At 40.3% G+C, this 22,243-nt stretch overlaps 2 protein-coding genes across 2 annotated transcripts in view; both read left to right on the top strand.

The window, feature by feature from the left end:
* The window catches only part of LOC144519212 (ubiquitin-conjugating enzyme E2 E2), a 28,727-nt gene extending 24,655 nt beyond the window's left edge, over nucleotides 1-4,072 (top strand). The window contains exons 5-6 of the mRNA XM_078252198.1: nucleotides 349-496; nucleotides 3,220-4,072. Coding sequence (XP_078108324.1) covers nucleotides 349-496; nucleotides 3,220-3,317 — 246 coding nt within the window. The 3' untranslated portion in view covers nucleotides 3,318-4,072. The remainder of the gene's footprint in view (nucleotides 1-348; nucleotides 497-3,219) is intronic.
* Nucleotides 4,073-6,214: 2,142 nt separating this feature from the next.
* On the top strand, nucleotides 6,215-20,422 carry LOC144519211 (ubiquitin-conjugating enzyme E2 E1). Its single transcript, XM_078252196.1, has 6 exons — nucleotides 6,215-6,324; nucleotides 9,333-9,516; nucleotides 10,297-10,347; nucleotides 16,087-16,219; nucleotides 19,108-19,255; nucleotides 20,150-20,422. The coding sequence occupies exons 2-6, from the start codon at nucleotides 9,362-9,364 to the stop codon at nucleotides 20,245-20,247; spliced, it is 585 nt and encodes a 194-aa protein (XP_078108322.1). The 5' UTR covers nucleotides 6,215-6,324; nucleotides 9,333-9,361; the 3' UTR covers nucleotides 20,248-20,422.
* Nucleotides 20,423-22,243: the final 1,821 nt, after the last annotated feature.

The following is a 22,243-nucleotide window of genomic DNA, read 5'->3' as shown; positions in this document are numbered from 1 at the left end:
CAATAATCGGTTATAGTCTGTCACTGCATCGATGCAGAATCGTCCAGGTCCGCATCGCGATGCATCGGTGCAATGATTCATTTCAACACCCCTGATAGATATTAGTACATCATTTACCCAGTACACAGTTATCTTTCTTCTTAAAGGTAACCGTTCCAATAAAGTGCGGAGTGAACAACAAGAATGAATTCACATCTTTTACACCTACATTTTCTTTTCACGCAGTTCCGATTTGTTGCTGACATTTCTTCACACTACCAGCGTCACTGTTAAATAAAGTCCTGTCTTCTTGTACTTGGCAAATGAGAACATTCTGTGTCTAAACGGCACCGATTTGTGTGTCTGCAGGTAACTTTTCGTACGAGGATCTATCACTGCAACATCAACAGTCAGGGGGTGATCTGTCTGGACATCCTGAAGGACAACTGGAGCCCTGCCCTCACCATCTCCAAGGTGCTGCTGTCCATCTGCTCCCTGCTCACAGACTGTAACCCAGGTAAGATCTGCATCTTACTGCATTGATCATCTGACGTTTGTTAAATGATTTTTATTATGAGACTTTCAGTGAAGTTAGTAGGTCTCTTTATCCACCTCAGTCAAACACGACTGAGAGTTGTTGTTGTAGTAGTTGGCCAAATATTACGCAGTCAAACACTATGTTTACTGGCTATTAACGGTGTATTAAGTACCGTAAGCCATGACCAATTCAAACCCTCATTGTTTCTCGATGCCATCTTAATACTGACAGATCTTTGGCACAGTCGCTGTTGGAAAAAAATAAAAGTGAGCTGCTGACAGGGGAGAGCCACAATAAATGTTTAAGGAAAAACTAATATCATGTAATATGATATATAAAAAGAACTGATGATATGTCAGTTACTTTTCTTGGATTGATAACAAAATGTTGTGCATGAGTGCAGGCTGGAAAATGTGTGAAAAGCAACAAAAAACAAACTCAGGACCTGTTATAATTGGGTCAGTGGTCCACCTTTTTAAAGATGTAAGATGGCCATTTTGTGCTGTCTTACATGTAGCAATTTTGAGTTCACTATGCGAGCGTAATGGAAGTTTGGGGAATTAACTTGCAAGATGGTGGTTTTATAGTCCTGTTACCACCTTTCTCTCTCTTTACAGTCTTAGTTGCTCCTGGAGGGGTTGTCTAAGCTGTTAATATGATTAACTGGTTATTGATACAGCTGGACGATGTAATCAAGTCTACTTGAAGGTCACCACCCCATAATAAAATGAATGCTGCATCTATCCCCCAGGCAAAACTCTTTATAGTTTGGAACCAACACCAGTCTGGTAGATGGCTTAATGATCTGGAATGAAATCGAATTGCATTTATATCAGTGTGGAGTGGGAAATTTAAGAAATCTAATACAATGTATGTACTTCTATTATAAGATGCTTGGATTTGCAAGTGATAACTGTTGGGAAAGAAATCTTTCTGTTGAAGGTAACTTCATTTTCAATTGACTTTCAATTCAATTGAAGAAAATACTTGTACTTAGTTTCAGAAGAAAACCGATGATTACTGATGCATTGAGAGCAAAACACAGCAGTCTGGTGGGATCAGTGTCAGGATCTTCTCTGAACTGGAGATGGTTTTATGTTGTCAGTGGCAAATGGGAAGGAGCTATAATATAGAAAAGTAACGCACACCAAGGGTTGTAGTGAGGTGCTGATCACCGGAAGTAGACTTGAAAGTAGGAAGAAGAAAAAGTGCCGCACACTCTGGCTCCATATGGTGAGGTGGTGAGGAATTGAGTCTGGGGGTTACCAGGATGATACATTTACATCTCAGTGGTACTGGCGTCGCTGTTGAAACTACAGAAGATCAAAAGACACTCACATGGCCAAAAGGTTACCACTTAATTGCTTGCTGATAACTGAGGGCAATATGGAAAACAGAGTAGTACATTTGTTTGGCCCTCGTCACCTTATGTCACATAAGCAACGGTAAATTAAAGTGCATGTAGAAGAGCAGTTATTGCAAATAACAAAGGAAGAGTGTATTTAACACTGGGATAAATGCGTGGTTTAGATCCGTGCATAACTAAAAGAGTGTTGGTTTAGCCTGACGAGCCAGACCCACATCAAGATGTTGGGTCTGGGAACTCACCATTGGCAGGGCTCAATCCGAGGGGCGGGATAAACGGTTGTCTTTCAAATTCCCTCTGCACGCAATAGGATAGCGCTACAACCAACCAGAGCAACGCTAGTTGATAGATTAAACTTTTGCCGAATCCGGGCGGCAAAGCTCCAAACACATCTTCCTTTTTTAAGAATGACTTCAGTGCCGTTCTTTGTTCTTTTCTCAAAGAAAAGCTTAACTCCAAGTCTTCCAGAGTCGCGGCCAAAGCCAATTCGAAAAACCGCCGTTCGCCAGCAGCAGCAGCCATAAGCCCGCCCCCTGACTCTATACACGATGTGATTGGCCCGGCCAGAGTTTGGTTTTTCCAGCTCACAAGCCAACGGAGAGTTGCTAGACGGACCCTGGCTGCGTCTAGATTTCTAGGCTAGTGTTGGTTGGTTGCTGGCTGCCTAAATACGTTTTACTGTATATGACACTGAAAACCAGCCACTACTGCATAACTGATAGCAGATATAAAATCCAGTATTTTGGAGATTCTGGATCCGGTTGAGTTCCTGTTTAATAGCCTCTTTTACAGAGCTTCCTCAAAACTGCCGTAAAGAAGATCCGCCATTACACCAGCTTTGATTTATTTATTTTTTTTAATTTTTTTTTACACTGAACCAAACAACAGCGGCATAATGCTGCCCCAGTGTGTGATTTTTAATTCGCATGCCGAAATTCCCGAAACAAAAGAGGCGTAACATGCAACGTCTGCATCTAGTGGGTTGTGCGTGTAGTCCCGCCATGCCGGCTGTCCCTTTTAAACAAAACGGCTGTTTATCCAATAAATTGAGGGTGTTAAGGAGTGTTTGTCATCTGCAAATTAAGTTTGCAAAATCATTTGATTTGTATATATAACCAAAACACTGCTGTTCCAAGAGATCCAAAAATAACTTGATCATTTTAGTTACACAACTCATCTTCTCTAACACAATCGTTTACATAATCTGAGCCTGAGAGGATGAAAAAATGTTTTTCTCTGTTTTACAGTAGATGCACAGTTTGTGACTCCTGCTCAACTGAGGTAATTGATTATACTTAAGGATTTACATATTGTCTCTCTGTTTTATATCTTTCAGCCGACCCTCTGGTAGGAAGCATCGCCACACAGTACCTGACCAACAGAACAGAGCATGACAGAATAGCCAAACAATGGACGAAGAGATACGCCACATAGACACCCAACCATCCCCTCCTTTACTTCCCTCACCCTTCACCGTATCTCTCTCTCTCTCTCTCTCTCTCTCTCTCTCTCTCTCTCTCTCTCTCTCAACCATAGTCCGTCAAAGCACACTCACTAAGTGCAACAGTATACCTGCCCTCCTATCACCCGCCTTGTCCTCCCCAACATTTTATCTACCTTTTCTGTGTTAAAAAAAAAAATCAAAAAAAAATCAAACAAAACAAAAAAAAATGTCCTTTGTTCCTTGTTGACTTGAAAGCTTCTTTTTTATACAAAGAGTAGATTGGGATTTTTATTTTCCAATATCTGAATGTTGGAAGTATTGTATTGGAGAGAGAAAAAAAAACACAGAATATTATAAATATGATACGCATTGTCCTCCAGCTATACAGTATGTATTCTCATTTTCTTAGTGGCACCTGGAACAAACATGCAGAATATATGCTTTTACTTTGTTTTCCTTGTTGTTTTTTTTGTATGTGTCATCAGTATGTTACCTGCATGGAACAGGAAGGTTTGCGTCAATGGATCCTTCATGCTTTTTAACTTCCTCTGATTTTGTTTGTACTGTATGTATTTTTTCAAAGGCTTTTGAGGCAGACCACAAAAGTATAGGTCTGCCTGTAAAAGAGGCAGGACTTGTATATTTACTGGCTACCCGCCACCTCTGCAATTGCAGAGTGGTTTGTTGTGCACTTGTATTACTGAAGCACCCAATAAAACACACTGTGGTTGGCTTGTGAGAAAACGATCGGCTCTGTGTGGGATTTGTGTTTTGACTACGGCCTCGAATATTTACACCTCTTCGCTGATCTTTCATCCACTCAGTCACAGCTCAGGCCTGCCTTTATGTCTCACACCCACCTGATTATAAAACTTTACAGTCTGAAACATTAGCTCAAATACAATAAAGTTCTTATCCGATATCTGCTCCCTTGGCTCATTATGACTCCTGCTGTATGCTGTAGCTTTTACTACCTCTATCAAGCAGGTAAGATGTTTTCATGTGTTAGACATTTAGTCTGCAGGATATCTCAGAAACTCATGAATGGATCGCCATGAAATTCTTCCTTTGAGGAAGAAGTGACTGTTTTTGGCGTAATCCACATCTGTGATGTCTTTTTGTTAGTTGAGCTTGAGGGCATGTTTACATGATTAAGATGTCAGATTAGATGGTATAGGAATTAACTGAAAGACTCTTGTCATTGTAATTAAATAGCTTTTTGATGTTGAAGTTGGTTATTTGGTTTGTTTTAGCCATGCTGGCATCGTGGCTCTATTGATCGGTCAGTCCACCACTTTGTTCCAGACTAAAATATCTCAGTATCTATTGGATGTAGTGGTACAGAATTCAGTTCAGACATTAAGATCTTTTGGTCACCACACTGAAATAAATACTGTTACAAGTGAAAGTCCTGCATTGAAAATGTTACTTAAGTAAAAGGACCAAGTCGGCTCTGTGTTTTACAGATTTGGTATTCCAGTTAGGATCCTGGAAAACCTTTTACATTTTATAAATATTCTCATTGGCTACTAGTCTGCATAAATAATTAGATGGCCATTAGTCTGCAAGAAGGTAGCCAGTAGGTTGCTTGCCAAACTGGCTAAAGCCTCCACGCCTGCATTAATGGGTGCTGAGATAACACCAGATATATATTTGCCAAAGATTAATGGAAAGGATTAGGTTCATGTGTTGCAGTAATAAAATGTAACTGAATTAATTAGTATTTGCTGGATCTTAAAACTATAACAAGTTGTTTTTACATGGCTTCCTGAGGTGTGTGGCCTTTGACGAGAGAATATTAAAGCATAAATCTTTGATACTCCACCGTGAATCATGGGTTTGACTCAGTGTATGCATTATACAGCGTCAATGAAGTGTTTAAAACAGACAGATGTAAAAAAAAAAAAAAAGGATTCTTCTTTGTTAACATTTTAAGACACTGAATGTATAATTCAGGATTTGAAAGAGGTGAAAGATGAGCACATACTACTGTCAAAATATTGACACTACAGTGTTCACAATTTGACAAGATTACCCTGTTACGGTACCTTTTAAACTTACACATCCACCAACAAGTAACGGTACATAATATGTGACTCATTTGACTGCTGTAAGTCACTGCTTCGACCTTACAAATCTCTTCCTAAATTATAAGTAATTGCACCAGATGCAGTTAAAATAGGGGGTTTGAAATGTTGGTTGCACATGATGGATGCAGAAGGTGCAGAAAAGAAATGCTCTTTAATACAGAAATACAAACAACATCATCTCCCTGAAACTGAAAATGTGCTCCATGCAGTCAATATTTTCAACTCAATGGCCCGATAATAATACTTTTTTATGAGTAATTCTTACATGCAAATGTGGTCAGTTTAAGTGTCTTTTCAGTTTCTGTGGCCAGTGATGCACCAATTCATGCAGTCATTGCTGAAGTTCTATTACACAACCCCCCTGAATATAGTACAACACATCACACTATCTAGATTATATCCTTTATTATAAATAAATAGCTGGCATTGAATTTGTGGACAGGTTTTAATTATCACAGTGAGGGTTTTATTTTGTTGTCTGTCAAATGTTGAGCAAATATCTGTAAAATATATTTATTTATTATGCTTTAGTTATTATTGGTTTGAAACTGAATCAGGCACATCCTCTGATTAAATAGGCTATTGAAGTTAATCAATGTAACTCAAAGTTCACAAGTTCGACCTCATGTTGCCAACAAATGTGACGGATCTGGATGTTAGATTCCAAAGAACACATTAAACCAATCAAATAAATGTACATAGGTGAGTTAAACTGTATACAACTCACATATATATATATAGGTGAGTTAACCTGCATTTAACTCATATAATGTAGGCTGTCCTGTTTCCAGAGTAGGACCGGAGCCGTACAGCCCACTGCAGCCGCGGTAGGCTACTTCCGTTCCGCAGAGGGCGACAGGCACCAGCCAGCCTAGACTGTGGCGGAGGTCCAGACACAATAGATTGGGTAAGTTTTATTAGCGAGAAAAATAGATGAATTAAGGTTGATGTTTTACCGAGTGGTCAAAGTATACGAAACGGTCTGCCGCCTGTGTGTGTTCCCAGGTGAAGTCGAAGGTCAGTTTGTTTGTACACCCGCTGAAAAGAAACAAACAACACGGTCGTGGATAGTTGGTTAGACGGAAAAAGGGCTCCGACTATGTACTGGAACGGAGTTGTTCCTGGCTGCTGTCTGACGCGTTTAATGTTTCGTTGTCACATTTGTCCTTGAAATACCTATCTGTACGCTTTGTTTTAATAGACATAACCGCAACGTTATGTTTAATAACCAAGACAACCGACGTGTATCACGGCCAGCCGGTTGTCGGTTCACTTGTAAAGGATGCTTAGCAAGCAGCTTTCCCCCACGCCGTTCCAAGAAGTAGTCTCATCCCTGAAGTCGTAGGGCCTGAGTGTTCGTTACCAGTTGGAGTTGAGAGGAAGGGGGGCAACCGCTAGCAGGTAGCACTAGCTCTGTTTAAGGCTAGGGGGGTCCCGGGTCGACACCATGATAAACTAACTATAACGTTACATTAAGGGGCTTTCACACCGCCGCCTCCAGTCATTTTAATGACGGGAACGCGGCAGAGGGAAAGCGGTTTTGATCGCGGCGCTAGTGGTATGAAGCGGTTGTCGCCAACGCGCACAGATTCTGCTCTGCCGCTCGGACCTAGTTCACCGAGCTGAACCGCTGGCGGTTGCCGCGCGGAGGTGTGAAACCAGCTTCAGTTGGCATTTAATTACTATATAGTTAGCAGTCTTGAGTTTACCGGTGTGAAGTGGTTGATTTCAGTAAGTGTGGGTGTGAAATGATTAACTTAAGTAAGTGCGGGTGTGAACTGTGCACTCGGAAACGTTAGCTAACGTTAAATATATGGAAAATAAAAGCGCATGAGCTATCAACAGATTTGTCTCTCACACACACCCACTCACACTCTTTAACTCACTTTCACTCTCGCTCTCTCTGCTGGAGCATAATTTCCCAAGTAATTCATAAATATTACTTTAAATCTAAATTTGATATTGACTCAATGTTTTTCTCGAGTTGCTAATAATTATTTTCACCAAAACAGGTATACAGGAATAGAGTAGTTTAAATACCAGAGTACAGAGAAGTGTGTCAATATTTATACTCTACCTGCTGCTGTGGCATGTAAACCAGCAGTTTCTTATGAAAACATGCAAATTAATGTTTATAAATAGTGAAAGAGGCCAGTGTATTATGAAACCAGCTAATCGGCTGTTGTGGCCACGCAGAGGGCAAATTAGCATCTGCTTTGGTTAGAAAGCATACTGAAACTGCTCCAACTTCTCGCAGCTGTGATGTTAAAGCTAGAGTATGGAACTTTTACATATAAATGAACGTCTGTAAAGGCTGTGACACACCAACCCGACGGCTGACCTTCAGCAGAAAAGGCAGTCGTTCTGACTGCCTCCCCGAGTTGGTCAAAAAAGTGCCTCGGAACACACCGAAGCTACGCCGACTTGAGCGTACGTTCTGAGCGTGCGCAAGACGTAATACGTCTTCATAGCAGCAGGCGGCGCTAATCTGTATTGTCGGCCAAAAAGATTAAAACCAGCAGCTGATTGGGCGAACGCGTCATGTGGGTCTGGCTTCTCCCCGACCATAATGGCGGCTCGTTCGTAAAATACAATCTCGTATTTTACGAAAATAGTTCACCGAAACGTGTTTCTGAAATCATTTTAAGCGAGAAATGGGCCATGCAGTTGCTGAATCTGTCTTCATTTCAGATCGACAAAGGTCAGTTTAAAAGATTTTTGTTCGATTTTGAGAGGCGTTCGTCAGGCTCATCCCGCTCATCATTTCCGGGTTAGCACTCCACCAATCAGATTGGTGGAGTGAGTCCGACTGCCCGCCTTCCGATTCAGCATGTCAAATCGGCCCAAATGAAGGCCGACGGCTCCTCCGACTGACGACACGGCACGGAACACACCGAATAGACTCGAGTCACTGACCTTGCCAGACCGTCCGGCGGCCAATAATCGGGTTGGTGTGTCAGGGGCTTTACGTTCAAGCCCTTGCTGGTCTCGCATTGCAAGACCTATCTACACAGTGCTGTGTCAGCGCTGGAGTATGGTCCGGCTACACTGCTTATCTATCTGGGATAGGAGAGGGGCACACTCTTATCTGTTTGTATTTCTTTAAACCAATCCCAACTGTCCTGGGTGGCACTAAGCCCCGGATGCAGCGACGGTGCACTTGCAAATTAGATAGCGGACGCCGGATGACATTCTTTATCCCAGCAATGTACATCCGGTGAGCATGACTAAGCCCTTGCTAAACAAGTTTACGCAATGCTGATTAAGCTTATCGCCGCCAGGGAAAGCTCTCTGTATTTCTCAATATACAGGAGTTGTGGTGGTTGGTTTCAGTGGCAAATTTTTTGTGCTGGCGCACTGTAATGTGTTTTTTTTTTTTTAAAGATTATTTTTTGGGCATTTTCAGCCTTTATTTTGATAGGACAGCAGAAGACATGAAAGGGGAGAGAGAGGGGGGGGAATGACATGCAGAAAAGGGCCGCAGGTCGGAGTCGAACCCGGCCTGCTGCGTCGAGGGGTAAACTTCTATATATGGGCGCCCGCTCTACCAACTGAACTATCCGGGCGCCCAAACGAGTAGATTATTAAAGCCACAGCCACGTTGTCACATGAGCAGTACACAGAGTGCCGTCAATCAACTTTGCTCACTCATGTACATTTCTTCACATTATAGCTGCTTATTCTGGCTGTCTGAATGGTTACACAGTATGTCAGTCTGCCTGTATTACCCAATACCTTAACGGGTAGGAAGGCGGGAGAGACCACGGCGACGCAGCATTGTTGTTAATGCCACTGCTTTTCTGAAGCACGTCGACAGTGTCTGTGTTCTCTCACTGCTAATGGTGGGAGACAAAAGTTCCGCACTCCAGCTTTAACTCGCCTTGTTTTGTTGTTTGTGTTTTCTGTCCCTTTTAGGTTCCGGCTCTTCTCCAATCCAAACCGGTATGTCGGATGAGGATTCCCGTGCAAGCACCAGCTCTTCTTCATCGCCGCCTTCCTCCAGCCAAAACAGACAGAGGGACACACTTTGCAAAAAGAAACGGGAGAGCAAAGCCAGCATGAGCAAGACCTCCAAGCTGCTTTCCACCAGCGCCAAAAGGTAAAAATAAAACCCCAGATTGTATTTTAAGAATATACAATTCAGTCAGTTGTTTTCTCCTGATATAGTTTTGCTTTAATCTGATTTCTTTCTGTTAGTAATTTGGGATTTCTCTTGACAAAATACCACTTTTAATAATAATACTTAACAAACTATGGTTGCATTTAGCTGATTTCTTGTATGGATAAATTGACAAGAGTAGGCATGAAGAAACTTCCAGTGCAGCTACAATGAGGTTTGAAAGCAGAAAAAAAAATGCAGAAGTGTCAACTGTACATTTCCGAAGAACAAGCTGTGTTTTGTAGTACTTCAACTTGCATCATCATTCAGCTGTCGTAAAGGAAGAAATTCATCATGGAAGAGTATGCATGATAATTTCTCGTCAGACAGTAGTTTCAACAGGCCATAACCTACCCAGTCACAAGATATGCTGTGACAAGATATGACTGGGCAGCTCAAAGCTTCCTTTTTATCCCCTGAGGAAGAAAAAAAAACTGAAGACCTCTCACAGCTTACTTTCACAGTCAGTGTTGCTCTGCGTTCACACAATCAACCGATAGCAGAAATTACATTACTCACAAACTGATAAGATAAATAAGGGTAATTGTAACCGGAAATCACATTTTATAATATTGCTCAGAAGATCAGAGATGGTTTATAAGTTTCATTATTTAATTTTTCTCGTAGCTGAAGGACGTCCTGTGGCATCTTTGTAATAATCATGTTTTTATGGAGGAATAAAGTTCTTCCAGTGACGGATTTGATTCTTTTTCTGTGCAGGATTCAGAAAGAGCTGGCTGATATTACACTGGACCCTCCGCCAAACTGCAGGTGGGTTTCATTCTTTTGCTTTAAAGGTCTGTTAATTTTCTGTCCAGTGGTGTACACATTATTATTATTATTATTATTATAAATATCACACTATTTCTACCTAGTAATACCTAAACTCGGATACAAAGTATTCCTCTGAATCCCGCTATTTTATTCCTGTTGTTTGAGGTAACACGAGGCTGTAACTCCACATTATTATAAGTGGAGATGTCCGTACACCAAAACTATTTTTAGTATTTGTGCAAATTTTAATTATGCTGTCCTCAACGATAAATACAATTGCGTTCCAATTTAGTAATTAAAGCCACTAAGAAACTAGAACTAAAATGGACTGATGACATGACTCGGTGTGCATGACTACTACTCGTGTACGGTCATGGATAATATTTCCTTTTTAGTCCATTCACATCTGGTGAATTACCATGCACCATTAAATGCACAATTAGTTGCAAAAATATTTAGAAAGTTATTTTTAAAATACAAAATGGGCTTATTTTCAGTTTAAGAATCTAGGGCTGTACCGAATACCATTTTTTTGATCTTCGAAGCTTCGGTGCTCTTCAACAGCAAATGTTCGAAGCTTCGGTGGCGGCCGCAGCGGCGGGGGAAACCAACATTTCCAACCGCGCCTGAAGGCAGCTTTATTTCACGGTAAAAGAGACGAAGCGAGCGATGACGCCACTGCTTTGTTGTTGCGGGACACAGCCACCTGTTACACAAACTGCTGGGCAGTTCAGTTGCATCTGTTTCGTTTTTTACCTTCATAGTGTTTAAGACTTTTCTTTTTTACGATCGAGGCAGAGATGTTCCCTGTTACTGTAACGTTACGGGACTCGCCCACTGCGATACGGACTGACTAGTCCGATAGCGGGTTAACGTTAGATGATTGAATATGTCACTTTTGGTTCTTGGAAATTGTGATGGGCATTCTTCACTATTTTTTTGACATTTTGTAGGCAAATTCGATCAACTGGGGAAATAATCCAGTTTAATTGAAAATGAAAAATAATAGTTAGCCATCAACTCATATGGTGATTAGCATGAGGACTTGGGTGTGACTGCCCTTCTGCAGCTCGGTTTACTTTAGTGTTGCGAGTTGAAAGATTATCCTTAAAACTAGACGGTCTGGTCTGAGCTCCCATCGCAGCAGGCGTCCTCCCTCCTGCGGTGTCCTGAGGCAATTCACTGAAGCCCTCCCTGCTCCAGGCTGCTGTTCTGCAGCAGAGCCTGACCTCTGACCTCCCTGTGAATGGAGAAAAGAAAAACAGAGGGGTCTCTCCCATCATGGCTCTTTAGATCAAACAAGCCACCTCAGGCCACAGGCCAACCCAAAAATGAACACAGTCTTTCAGTCAGTCTTAAAAAAAAAAAAAAGTCAGTTGCTTTTTTAAGTTGTTGTTACTGCTGCCAATATTTTCTTTAGACTTTTTCTCATGTATAAAACAACAGCTTCTCAGGCTGAGTCTGGGTGGGAAAATAGTGATTCTATTCTCTCTACCTTCCACCTTACAATCAACCAGCCTTCATTTGAAAGTTAGTTTGTTTTATAAAATCAAGCTATTAGTTTGCTGCAGGGAAGCCCGTGGCATGTGCAAATGTTTTACTTTACCACATAGCCCTAACACTTTGCAAGTGATGGAAAATTGCAGCAATCTGAGAAGACAGTTTTTATTATTATACAGCATTTACTTCAAATTATGTTTTCATGTCTCTGACTGTATCGGGACTACAACGTGACGAAAATGGTTATTTTGAAAAACGGAGACATTTCCCTTCGTTGACACGCAAACGGAGAATTCGCCTCTGAAAACGAGTCTTTCTAAAACCTCCGGCCAGAGTGGAGATTTTTGAAATCGTCGTTTGCATGTAAACTGAGACAAACAGAGGTTTAGGCAGCCGAGAGAGAGCGAGAGAGAGGAAGTGATTCATTGCTGCTGTTGCTATTTTCGGGATTCTGATTGGCTAACGTGGGCTTGAGCTTCTCGTTACACTGCCACCTACAGGTTTGGCATGCTCTTGACGGCATATATACACGGGTACATGTAAACAAACACTTTTCTGAAAACCTGACAGCTGTGCACAATGTTGTTTTTGAAAACTGAGAGGTTGAAATGTCCGTTTATGAAAATAGCCAGCCACGTGTAAACGTAGCATTTGAATTCTGGATTAGGGACGGATGACTGCAGCTGTAGGTTCTGACACTGAAGTAGAACTGCAGTTTCATGTTACCGCAAAAGACTTGTGACATTTGGGCAACTTCATTATGGACTACCTAATTACTACACAGCTTAAAACACAACCTGCAGCAGCACATGTTGGATTAAAAGCCATGTTTAATTAAGTACCTTGATAATGTATTTTGTAATAACTTGTTCATAATGTAAAAATACACTCAAGCTTAACTTGTTATAGATAGAGAAGGTAGCACATCCGCATTTTAGTGATATTAATGAAACTGAAGTCATTCAATGAAGTTTTGTCCTTCATTTCTTTGTGGCTTTTTATCATGTACTCATAACTTTATTGTAGAGATTATTGAAATTAACGGGCAGTAGTTGTTAAGAGTTCCAGCATCACTATAATGCTGCAGAATATTGATCAGTTGAATTATTTTTTTTGACCGCAACTAACAATTTTATTATTGATTCATCTGCAGATTTTCTTAATTCTTTTTTTTTTTTTTTTTATCAGAAACGAGTAAAAACTAAAATCTCATAATTCCCCAAAACCCAAAGGGACTTCTTTACATTTTTTGTTTTGTCTGACTCAACAGTCTAAACCCCAAAGTTATTCAGTTTGCAATAATATTAAACGGAGAAAAGCAGCAAATTCTCACATCGCAGAAGCTGCTGTCGCTTTAGTTGATTATTTTCTGTCCATCGATTAAACGACTGATCATTTCAGCTCTGTATTAAATGAATCCATCTCATTAAATCAAAACACTTCCTCTGAGTTAGTGATTGGTCCCCACAGATTTGTAACGGAAGCAGGTTAGAAAAATGTACAGGTTTCCAGCCTGAGCTGCAGGGCGAAATCAAATTGCCGGCAGATCGGGCTGGGTTTACCCAGTCTAGGGAAAGGCTTCTTCACGCCAGGTTTCATAACTGTATCAGATGTAGCTCAACCAACATATATCTTATATGATATCAAAATGATTTGATCCTGTATCCGTATCTTGCATCCTTTAATGGCTTATGATGAATGCAGATAAGAGTAAAATGTTGTTAAGGCTGAGTGGGAGAGTGTGTTTGAAGGAATGTGTTCATATCGTTAAAATCAACTCACTTGGGGCACCCTGGTAGCTCACCTGGTAGAGCGTGCGCCCCATGTACCAAGGCTCAGTCCTTACCGCAGCGGCCCGGCGTTCGAGTCCGACCTATGGGCCCTTTGTTGCATGTCTTTTCTCTCTCTCTCTTCCCCCTCCCCCCCCCCACTTTCCTGTCTACAACTGCCCTATCCATTAAAGGCCCAAAAAAAATCAACTCACTTGGAAGTCAAAGGCTTTCATATGGTGGATGTTTTCATCTGTCATATCTTTTTTAACACCAAGTTAATTAGTCCAAAACTGCGCTCTCTGAATTGATTTTCGATGTCGTAGCTGGCACTGAAACTCTGCCAAACGTCCGTGTTAACGCTGATCAAAAAGCACAGCAGTGCGCACCATCTGCCCCCCCCCCCACACACACACACACACCCAACATTTTCGGATCAATACTATTATGTCTTGTACGCATGGCCCCAGGGGGTTTAAGACCACATGTTCTGCATGTAAGGGGGATAAAGGCGGGGCAGCTTTGAGGAAAAATCAATACAGATTACAGATCATGACACATAACACATCACTGGGGATTTGCTTTGAACTGGGGCATCTTCTGAATAATGCACAAGGGAAATGAAACTTTCATCGCACCACATTTTTAAAGGGGGGAAAAAATTACATTTTTATGACTGGTAATCTGTGAAAGTCACTTTGCAGAAATGTATTAGTGCACGTTATGTCCAAATTGTAATTATGAATTAAGGGCACAGGAAATGTGACACATTATATAATTTGCACATGTTATATTTGCTTTCATCCATTGAAGGCAGTGCAGTAACTAGGTTTCCCATGATGCTTTTCCCTTGATGCTTTTGAGTTTGAGAAGTAACGGAAATGTTTCATACAGTATCTACTCCTGCATAATGAATTCGGGTAATTTTGGTGGAATTTCCCTTTTATGGCACACGTCGAGCACATCTTTTAATAAAAACTGGCATTTATAGACGGCTTTAGTTCAACTCCTTACTGAAAGTGCAACGCCCACAAACTAAAGTAGGCTTTAGTTGTGCAGCGATCCATCCAGTTATACATATGAATGAATATGTGGCATTCATACTGTAGTACACACTGCATTGATTACTCCATTGATGTAGAGCCAGTTGCATCTGCTTGAAGCTACAGAAGCCCATGAATTACATTTATATATTGACACGCTTCCTCCGTGCGTGGGTGTATTTTTCCCTCAGTCTTTTCCTCTGACTATTTATTATGCTGTATTTACTGTTAGATTGACTTTGTAATGGTGTGTTTGTTTTCCCTGGTGACATTTTTCTTCCTCAGCATCACTGATGAGACATTGTGATGTAGAATGGTAGATAAGAACAGAATGAATATTGATTCTTTACATTTTCAAATATGAATCATGGTGTGCAGTTGCAGATTAATCCAATCCATGTTTTTGGGAAAACTTGCAATGCAATAAATGCAGTGCATTATATATTGACTCGATATCGTTATCGCGCTATCACGTTGCGCAATATTATATCGAAAGTGTTGCGATAACTATGCAATATTTTGTTTATTTTGTGGAGCGCTGCGTCCCATCCGTTGGCTGCGTGGCTTAGTTGTGTTCGATTTAGAGCCCGCTTGAAGTGCTATAATGATCATGTTTCATTGGCCAGTTACCGTTCCACTTGCACATGTTAGTACATGTCAGCACACGGGTCCACTACTTAACAAACCCTATGAAGTGCACCACATGTGTGCATATTTCAACAGAGTGACAGTGTAAGTGAAGAAATGGAGACAACAAAACGGAACAATCGAAGCGAAAAAAAAGTGTCCTGTTCTTTCTATTTATTTATTTTATACTGTCCAACCAGTAAACATGTCCTGTCCTGTAGACATGGTCCTTATTTATTTATTTATTTATTTATTTATTTATTCATTCATGTTGTACCAGTCCAATATGACAGTCAGTTGAAATAAACCTTGTGTTGTATTTGTTATGAATCTATTTTGATGCGTTTTCCCATAACTTTTGTAATTTTACATACAGTAGGTTTTAAAAATATCAATTAATATCGATATCGCAATATCACATTTTGTCAATATCGTGCAACCCTAGCGCCTACACACAGGTAACGACATGCTGTTATCTCATTGGTTGCACTTTTGAAAGGTCAGCGGCAACTAGGTCAAAGTTGAAATCATTGAACTTTGAGCGCAGCGTAAATCCGAGCGGTGCGCGACAGCAGGGGTTGCGCAACGCATAGTTGTGCGGGACCACCCTCCCCATAGGAAATCAATGGAGCGGCCGTCACAAAACGTTTTTTCCGCCTATCGCGTGTCGGCGGCTTAAGGCTGTGGATTCAGCACCAGAAAACATTGTTCCTGTGTGGATGTTGCATTTCCCAGTGCTTCAGTTTTATCTAAGTGCTTGTGCAGTTGTATGTGAAGGTATTTGTTTGTGTCTGCAGTGCTGGCCCCAAAGGAGATAACATCTATGAGTGGAGGTCGACCATCCTGGGACCACCAGGCTCCGTGTACGAGGGAGGCGTCTTCTTCCTGGATATCGCCTTCACACCCGACTACCCCTTCAAACCCCCCAAGGTACTGATATTAGTACTACACGTCTGTTAGCACTCATGCAGGCTGTGATCAAAACTTAACGTATTGTATAGATGCCAACCAATAGTATCCTGACTCGGTTTTAAAACCACAGAGACAAAATGATAGAAAATCTGATTACTTTAATACAAATCTTTACAGCCGCATTTCACAGGTTGATGCGAGAGATTACTCTTCAGGCGTAAATTGGAGTGTATTACACAGAAATCCTTAAACCTGACATCAGTAAACTGCACTAAGCTGACTGACTTTCTGACTCAAACTGAAAGTTGAGATCTGACATGGGAGTTTTTTTTTTCTGCTGTCACAGATGTTTTCTACTTTTTTGGTCACATCCCATGAAAAGACCAAAACCAACAGTGTTACTTATCTCTGTTTTCTCAAGACTTTCTGACTTCCTGATCCTGTCTTTGACACTCAGCTTTGAGCACATTGGTTCCTATTGAAGATGTACATGTTTTTTAAGTGAAACAAATATATACTTTCATTTATTTAAAGGCAAAATAATTTTCTTAAACTGCACTGTTATAGGAAATTATTAGACCTAGACCTTATCTTAGCTTAAGGTTTAGGTTTTTAGTGACCATTACTCAAACAGGTGTTGGTATTTTTGTAGACTAATTTAAGCCACAGATTTGTTCAGTTTTTTCGACAACAATGGACACAGATGCTCTATGGCACAGAGCAATAACAATGAATTGTTGGTTTTCATCTTTTAATGGGTTTAAAAAGAAAACATTTAGAATATCACCAGACTTTAAAACGGAAAGAACTAATGCACCAAGGTTTTTTTTTTTTTTAAGTAAAATAAAGCCTCTGTCAGATCAGTTGCACTTAACTATTAGCTATAGATTGTGCTTTTGTTTGAAGTGTTGGAGCAGAAACAAAGTGCAGACTGTCTTTTTTTACTGAGGCACAGCTTCTCCTGTAACACAACAGCACTTACTATGATCCACAATACAGGATTTTCTGGAAAAGCTGCTCTCTGCAGTTAAAATGTATATACAGATTGACATTTTTGTTGGTTCTGGTTTTTGGAAAAACTCTATTGAAAACTCTGTTTGACCAAAGTCCTGACAAACATTTTTGCTGTTCTCTCTTGAACACTTTAATATGTTTGTATTTGCTAATTGATGTCTGTGATTTCTCCTTCATAATAAGAGCTTTCTTTATTTTTTTTTGTCTGTATATTGTGGATCCACAGCAGATATTCTGTGTCTTGAGGAGATGGATAGTGGTTCATTTGTTTGTCCCCACAAGGATTATTCGGACCAATTAAGCTACATTGTGTAATAATGTGGTCATCATGCACTTTGTAGCAGGTATTTGTTTCTGCTTTTTGTTTGGCGCTAAAGCAAATTCTTTACGTATGTTTCGCAGCTCTCGACCATTATATATTCTTGACAAAATATATATTTGGTGCTTTGTGTGTGTATATGAATGAAAGGTTTGGTTTACTCTGTAAGCATCAGCCGGAAAAGCAAAGGTGAACTTAAAGTGCTCATATTATGCTCTATTTCAGGTTCATAATTGTATTTAGAGGTTGTACCAGAATAGGTTTACTTGGTTTAAATTTCAAAAAACACCATATTTGTTGTACTGCACATTGCTGCAGCTCCTCTTTTCACCCTGTGTTGAGCTCTCTGTTTTAGCTACAGAGTGAGGCATCTCACTTCTGTTCCATCTTTGTTGGGAGTCGCACATGCGCAGTAGCTAGGTAAGGACTACAAGCCAGTCAGAAGCAGAGTATGAGGGTCTGCCACGCTAGCAGCTAGGCGAGCATTATAACGTGTTACAAAGTGACGCACGTTTGTCACGGAAGTAAAGGCTGGACTACAACAGAGCTGTTTGGAACAGTTTGATCAGATTTCGGGCTTTTACACTTTGTAAACCTGTAACGTGCACAAAAGATATATATACCACAGTAAAGGAAAGGGAAAAAGCATAATATGAGCACTTTCAGATTTAAAAATACCCACATAAGCCCCTCTTTATGAAATGCAGCTGCATCTTTTGATGCTACATGTTCTGCAGATCTACACTGACATTCCCACAACTCACTTGTTCTAAAATAAGTTTTATAAGAACATTTACTATAAATAGATTATATGTTTATACTGCTGGCCTATGTCCTGATAGCTTTAATGAGAAGTTCTTTAATGTTTTTTGTGAAAGCAATACAGTGACTTCTCTGCAAAGGTAGTGTTTCCTGGCATTTAAATGTACCTCTTTGGGGCAGCCTCTGGCTCACCCAGTAAGAGCATGCGCCCCATGTAGGCTGAGTCCTTTGCAGCGGCCCGGGTTCGAATCAGACCTGCGGCCCATTGCTGCGTGTCATCCCCTCTCTTTCTCTCCCCATTTCCTGTCTATCCACTGTCACTATCGAATACTGGGAAAATGCCCCCAAAAATAATCTTTAAAAATAGAAATGTACCTCTTTTCAACCACCAGAGGGCTTTCATGTACTACAAAAAAAGGTGTTCAGTGAAGCAGTGACTGCAGGTTTAATACTGAAGGTATAGTTAGTAGTTGGTGTTTCTGCATGATTCTGTCCAGTATTCACCTAAGTCCAGTCTTAATATTTATTTATAAACAATATAACAATTTATCAGTAAACATAACACCCGTTTTAGTTGAAATGGGTGAGACTTTGGTAAGTTTGTAGGAAAAATAACATAAAGCTTGAAAACATACATATCCTCAATACATGTCAAGGTCGGCATAATGCAGCAATATGTAACTTTACACATCATATCTGACTTTTATTGACTGTTTTCAGTGTTTGTCGTGGTCAAGTCTCCGGATAAACAATACTAGGAAATGGTTTGTTTGCACCCTGACTGTGAACGGCACCGTTTGTGTGTCTGCAGGTAACATTTCGTACGAGGATCTATCACTGCAACATCAACAGTCAGGGGGTGATCTGTCTGGACATCCTGAAGGACAACTGGAGCCCCGCCCTCACCATCTCCAAGGTGCTGCTGTCCATCTGCTCCCTGCTCACAGACTGTAACCCAGGTAAGATTAAGGCTCGGTAGTTGAAGCCCCATCACAGTGACCAAACTGCTGAAACAACAGGCTGATGACTTGTTGGCTGTCTAAGGTGGACTGCACAAGTTTACAGTGAGATGGTGTGTGTTCAGCATGCTGCAACGAGCAGCTAACATAAAGGTTTTCTCTCTGTTATTCTGGCTCGTTTTATCAAAATGTACAGCCTGTTTGCAGCAGGAGATAGTGACGGCCATGTATCAAGTGGACTCTTATTTCATTTATTGTCTCGCTGGCTTTTTTCAAATCTCACCGATATCCGCTCCACTTCTCACAGTGCGTCACATCAACAATATGTCCGTGAGGAGAGACAGGTGGAGGAAAATCAAACCCAAGGGTTCAGGCTGAGGTGCTTTTTCAGAAGGTGACTTGAGTCACACGACACGCTCTTTAAAAGCTACCTAAACGGCTTGTCCATGGTTTTCACATAACCGGAATCTGAAACTCTTTTGTCAGCTGCCAAACCCGACGGCATCTGGACATTCTGTTCTATTTTATAAATGTTCTTGGCTCGTAAGAGTGAAATCAAAGAGGGAGTTTTTGAATTTAGCTTTAGTCCACAGACAATATTAATATTGTGCCACAGATGACGCACCTCATTTGTTCTGACGTCCCAAGTGCTGCACCTAAAATTATTTCTTGTTTATAAATAAAGAGAAATGGCAAATGACTAGCGCCAGATGTTAATTCAACAAAACAAAATGTGCATGTCGATAACGACATTCACATTTTTGTTTTGTTGAATTAACATCTGGCTATTTATATTCATTCATAAGCCCTTTAGTGACTTCTTCCTCTCTTAGTCTGTGTTTTATCAATGCTATGTGCAGACAAACTTAACTTGAAACCTATTTCTCTGTCCAGCCGACCCCCTGGTGGGAAGCATCGCCACCCAGTACACGACTAACAGAGTGGAACATGACCGAACAGCCAAACAGTGGACGAAACGATACGCCACATAAAGCCACAGAGGACGGCAGTGGGGGGAGGAGGAGGGGTGGGGGGCTCCGGGTGGTTTGTGTTGGGCGGGTTATTTCTATCTCAGATTTTTAGTACTTTATTGTCTGGTATATTTTTTTGCTTCCTGATTAAGTTATCTTCACAAATATGGTAATAAAGGAACACAATGGAAAGGAAGTCTTGTCTGCCTCCTTTTTTCTTTGACATAGTTAACTAAAGGGTGGATTCCACATGCAAGCCGGCTGGAAAATGCCCAGTCATCCCTCACAATGATGCTGAGAACACTTGAATATTAGAAGTTGCACTTTAAGATTGTTATAATATTTTAATATGTTGATGACGTTGAGGGTAATTTCTGTATATGTCATTCATAAGCAGTATATACTCAATGAATGGCTTACAAATACTTTACACGTGTAGTTTAAAGGAGATAACATTTTTAAATGCCTAAGAAATGGCTGTATCGTCTTATGACATTGTTTTGTGATAAACCATTTCTTAAATGTTAATATAGTGCCTATAAATGCTATATAGGGGGGTGTTAAAGTACCAATAAAGTATAAGACAAGTGAAGAAATGTTTTTAATTTGTCTTCTTGCTGTAGCTGCCTATTTAAAAAAATCTAACTATATTTTCTGAGCCGTTTTAGGTCTTCAAAAGGAATAAATGATTTTTCAAATGAGTGAGATATAGAGTTTTGAATTGAATTAAAAATGAGCTTTGGCTGAGAGCCACAAACTAAAACAAGAAAAAAAAAGATATTGCCATCATTATCCTTTTAGAATGGTATCTTTTTTTATTATATTTTTATTTAACCAGGTCTAACCAAGGCCCAAAGGTCTTGATCTGGCTAGAACATGCATTTGTTTTGGAAGAGAGGGAAAGAAAGACGCAACTTATTTTTAAAACTATTTTAGTTTTTTTAAACCGCAGCTTGCAGTATGCATAGCAATGAGCTGATGTATCTATTTGTGGCTGTGTAAGGTTACTAACTGTAATGAAGAAGGTGAAATGTAGCCACCAACTTAAATTTAAAGATTGATGTAAAACCACATCTTACAAAAAAATACATATTGCATACTTGTCTAGAGACCTGTTCAGACCCGGTATTAACATGCGTCCTGGGTAAAATGTGTCCGATTTTGTGGGAATCGGACGCAGTGACAGGCATTAACAATTACTTTTAGCTTGTTTGCTTATGTAGGTCATACAGAGGCATCCGTATTGACTTGAGACAGTTTCATAACCAGTTCAAAACTCCTTGTTTTAGTTTTCAGCTCTTGAAATACTTGGGGTGACTGAAAGGTCTTGATGACCTTATGTCCTGCCAAGACTGAACCATTCCACAGAAGCCTGAACTCTGGCCAGACTGCTCAATCTGGTAAATAAATACACCCTCAGTCTTTACAAGTGTTAGAAGTATGCATGGTTTTTAAACTGACAAATGTTTGGCTCTATATTTATTTGAATAATCTCCTTTTGAAAAGGTTGAAAAGAACCCAGACTATTATTTTCAAAACACAGCTGGTTTTGTACATGTGCCATAATAAATCCCAAACATGAAATTCCTCTGGTCAGCAAGTGTAAATGTTAAACATTTACATCAGTCATTCACATTGTAGGTACATTATACAGTTGAGCATGTGATATTTACAATAGCCCAGAGAGTACACTCATGGTTACAGTAAACATGATACAGGTACAAGTAATTAAATGAACGTGACAAAAGACGAGAACATATTCTAACCAACCATGTTATTAGCTTCCAATTACATTAAAATAGATCTGCACAGATAGGAATTTGTACAGTGTGTACTGTGTTTTTTTATTTGGGAGTGCTCCAAGTACATTGTGGTTTCCTAACTGATCTAGTACACTGATCACATTTGCAGGTCACATATCCATGTGAAATATGAAGTCTCAGTGTTCAGTGAATATATATTTCAGAGCATAATTAATAATATCCTTAATAATAAGGATCACAGTGAAAAGAAAATA

The sequence above is a fragment of the Sander vitreus genome, chromosome 6, assembly GCF_031162955.1.
Source record: "Sander vitreus isolate 19-12246 chromosome 6, sanVit1, whole genome shotgun sequence".
Classification (NCBI taxonomy): Eukaryota; Metazoa; Chordata; class Actinopteri; order Perciformes; family Percidae; genus Sander; species Sander vitreus.
The sequence above is the reverse complement of the archived record's forward strand: the minus strand, read 5'-3'. Positions and strand labels throughout refer to the sequence as shown.

Bases quoted from the DNA above. Each gene is read 5' to 3' on its own strand.
- LOC144519211 (XM_078252196.1), top strand. From the start codon at position 9,362: ATGTCGGATGAGGATTCCCGTGCAAGCACCAGCTCTTCTTCATCGCCG. The intron at 16,220-19,107 runs GTACTGATATTA...GTGTGTCTGCAG, and splicing joins ACCCCTTCAAACCCCCCAAG to GTAACATTTCGTACGAGGAT. The intron at 19,256-20,149 runs GTAAGATTAAGG...TTCTCTGTCCAG, and splicing joins GCTCACAGACTGTAACCCAG to CCGACCCCCTGGTGGGAAGC.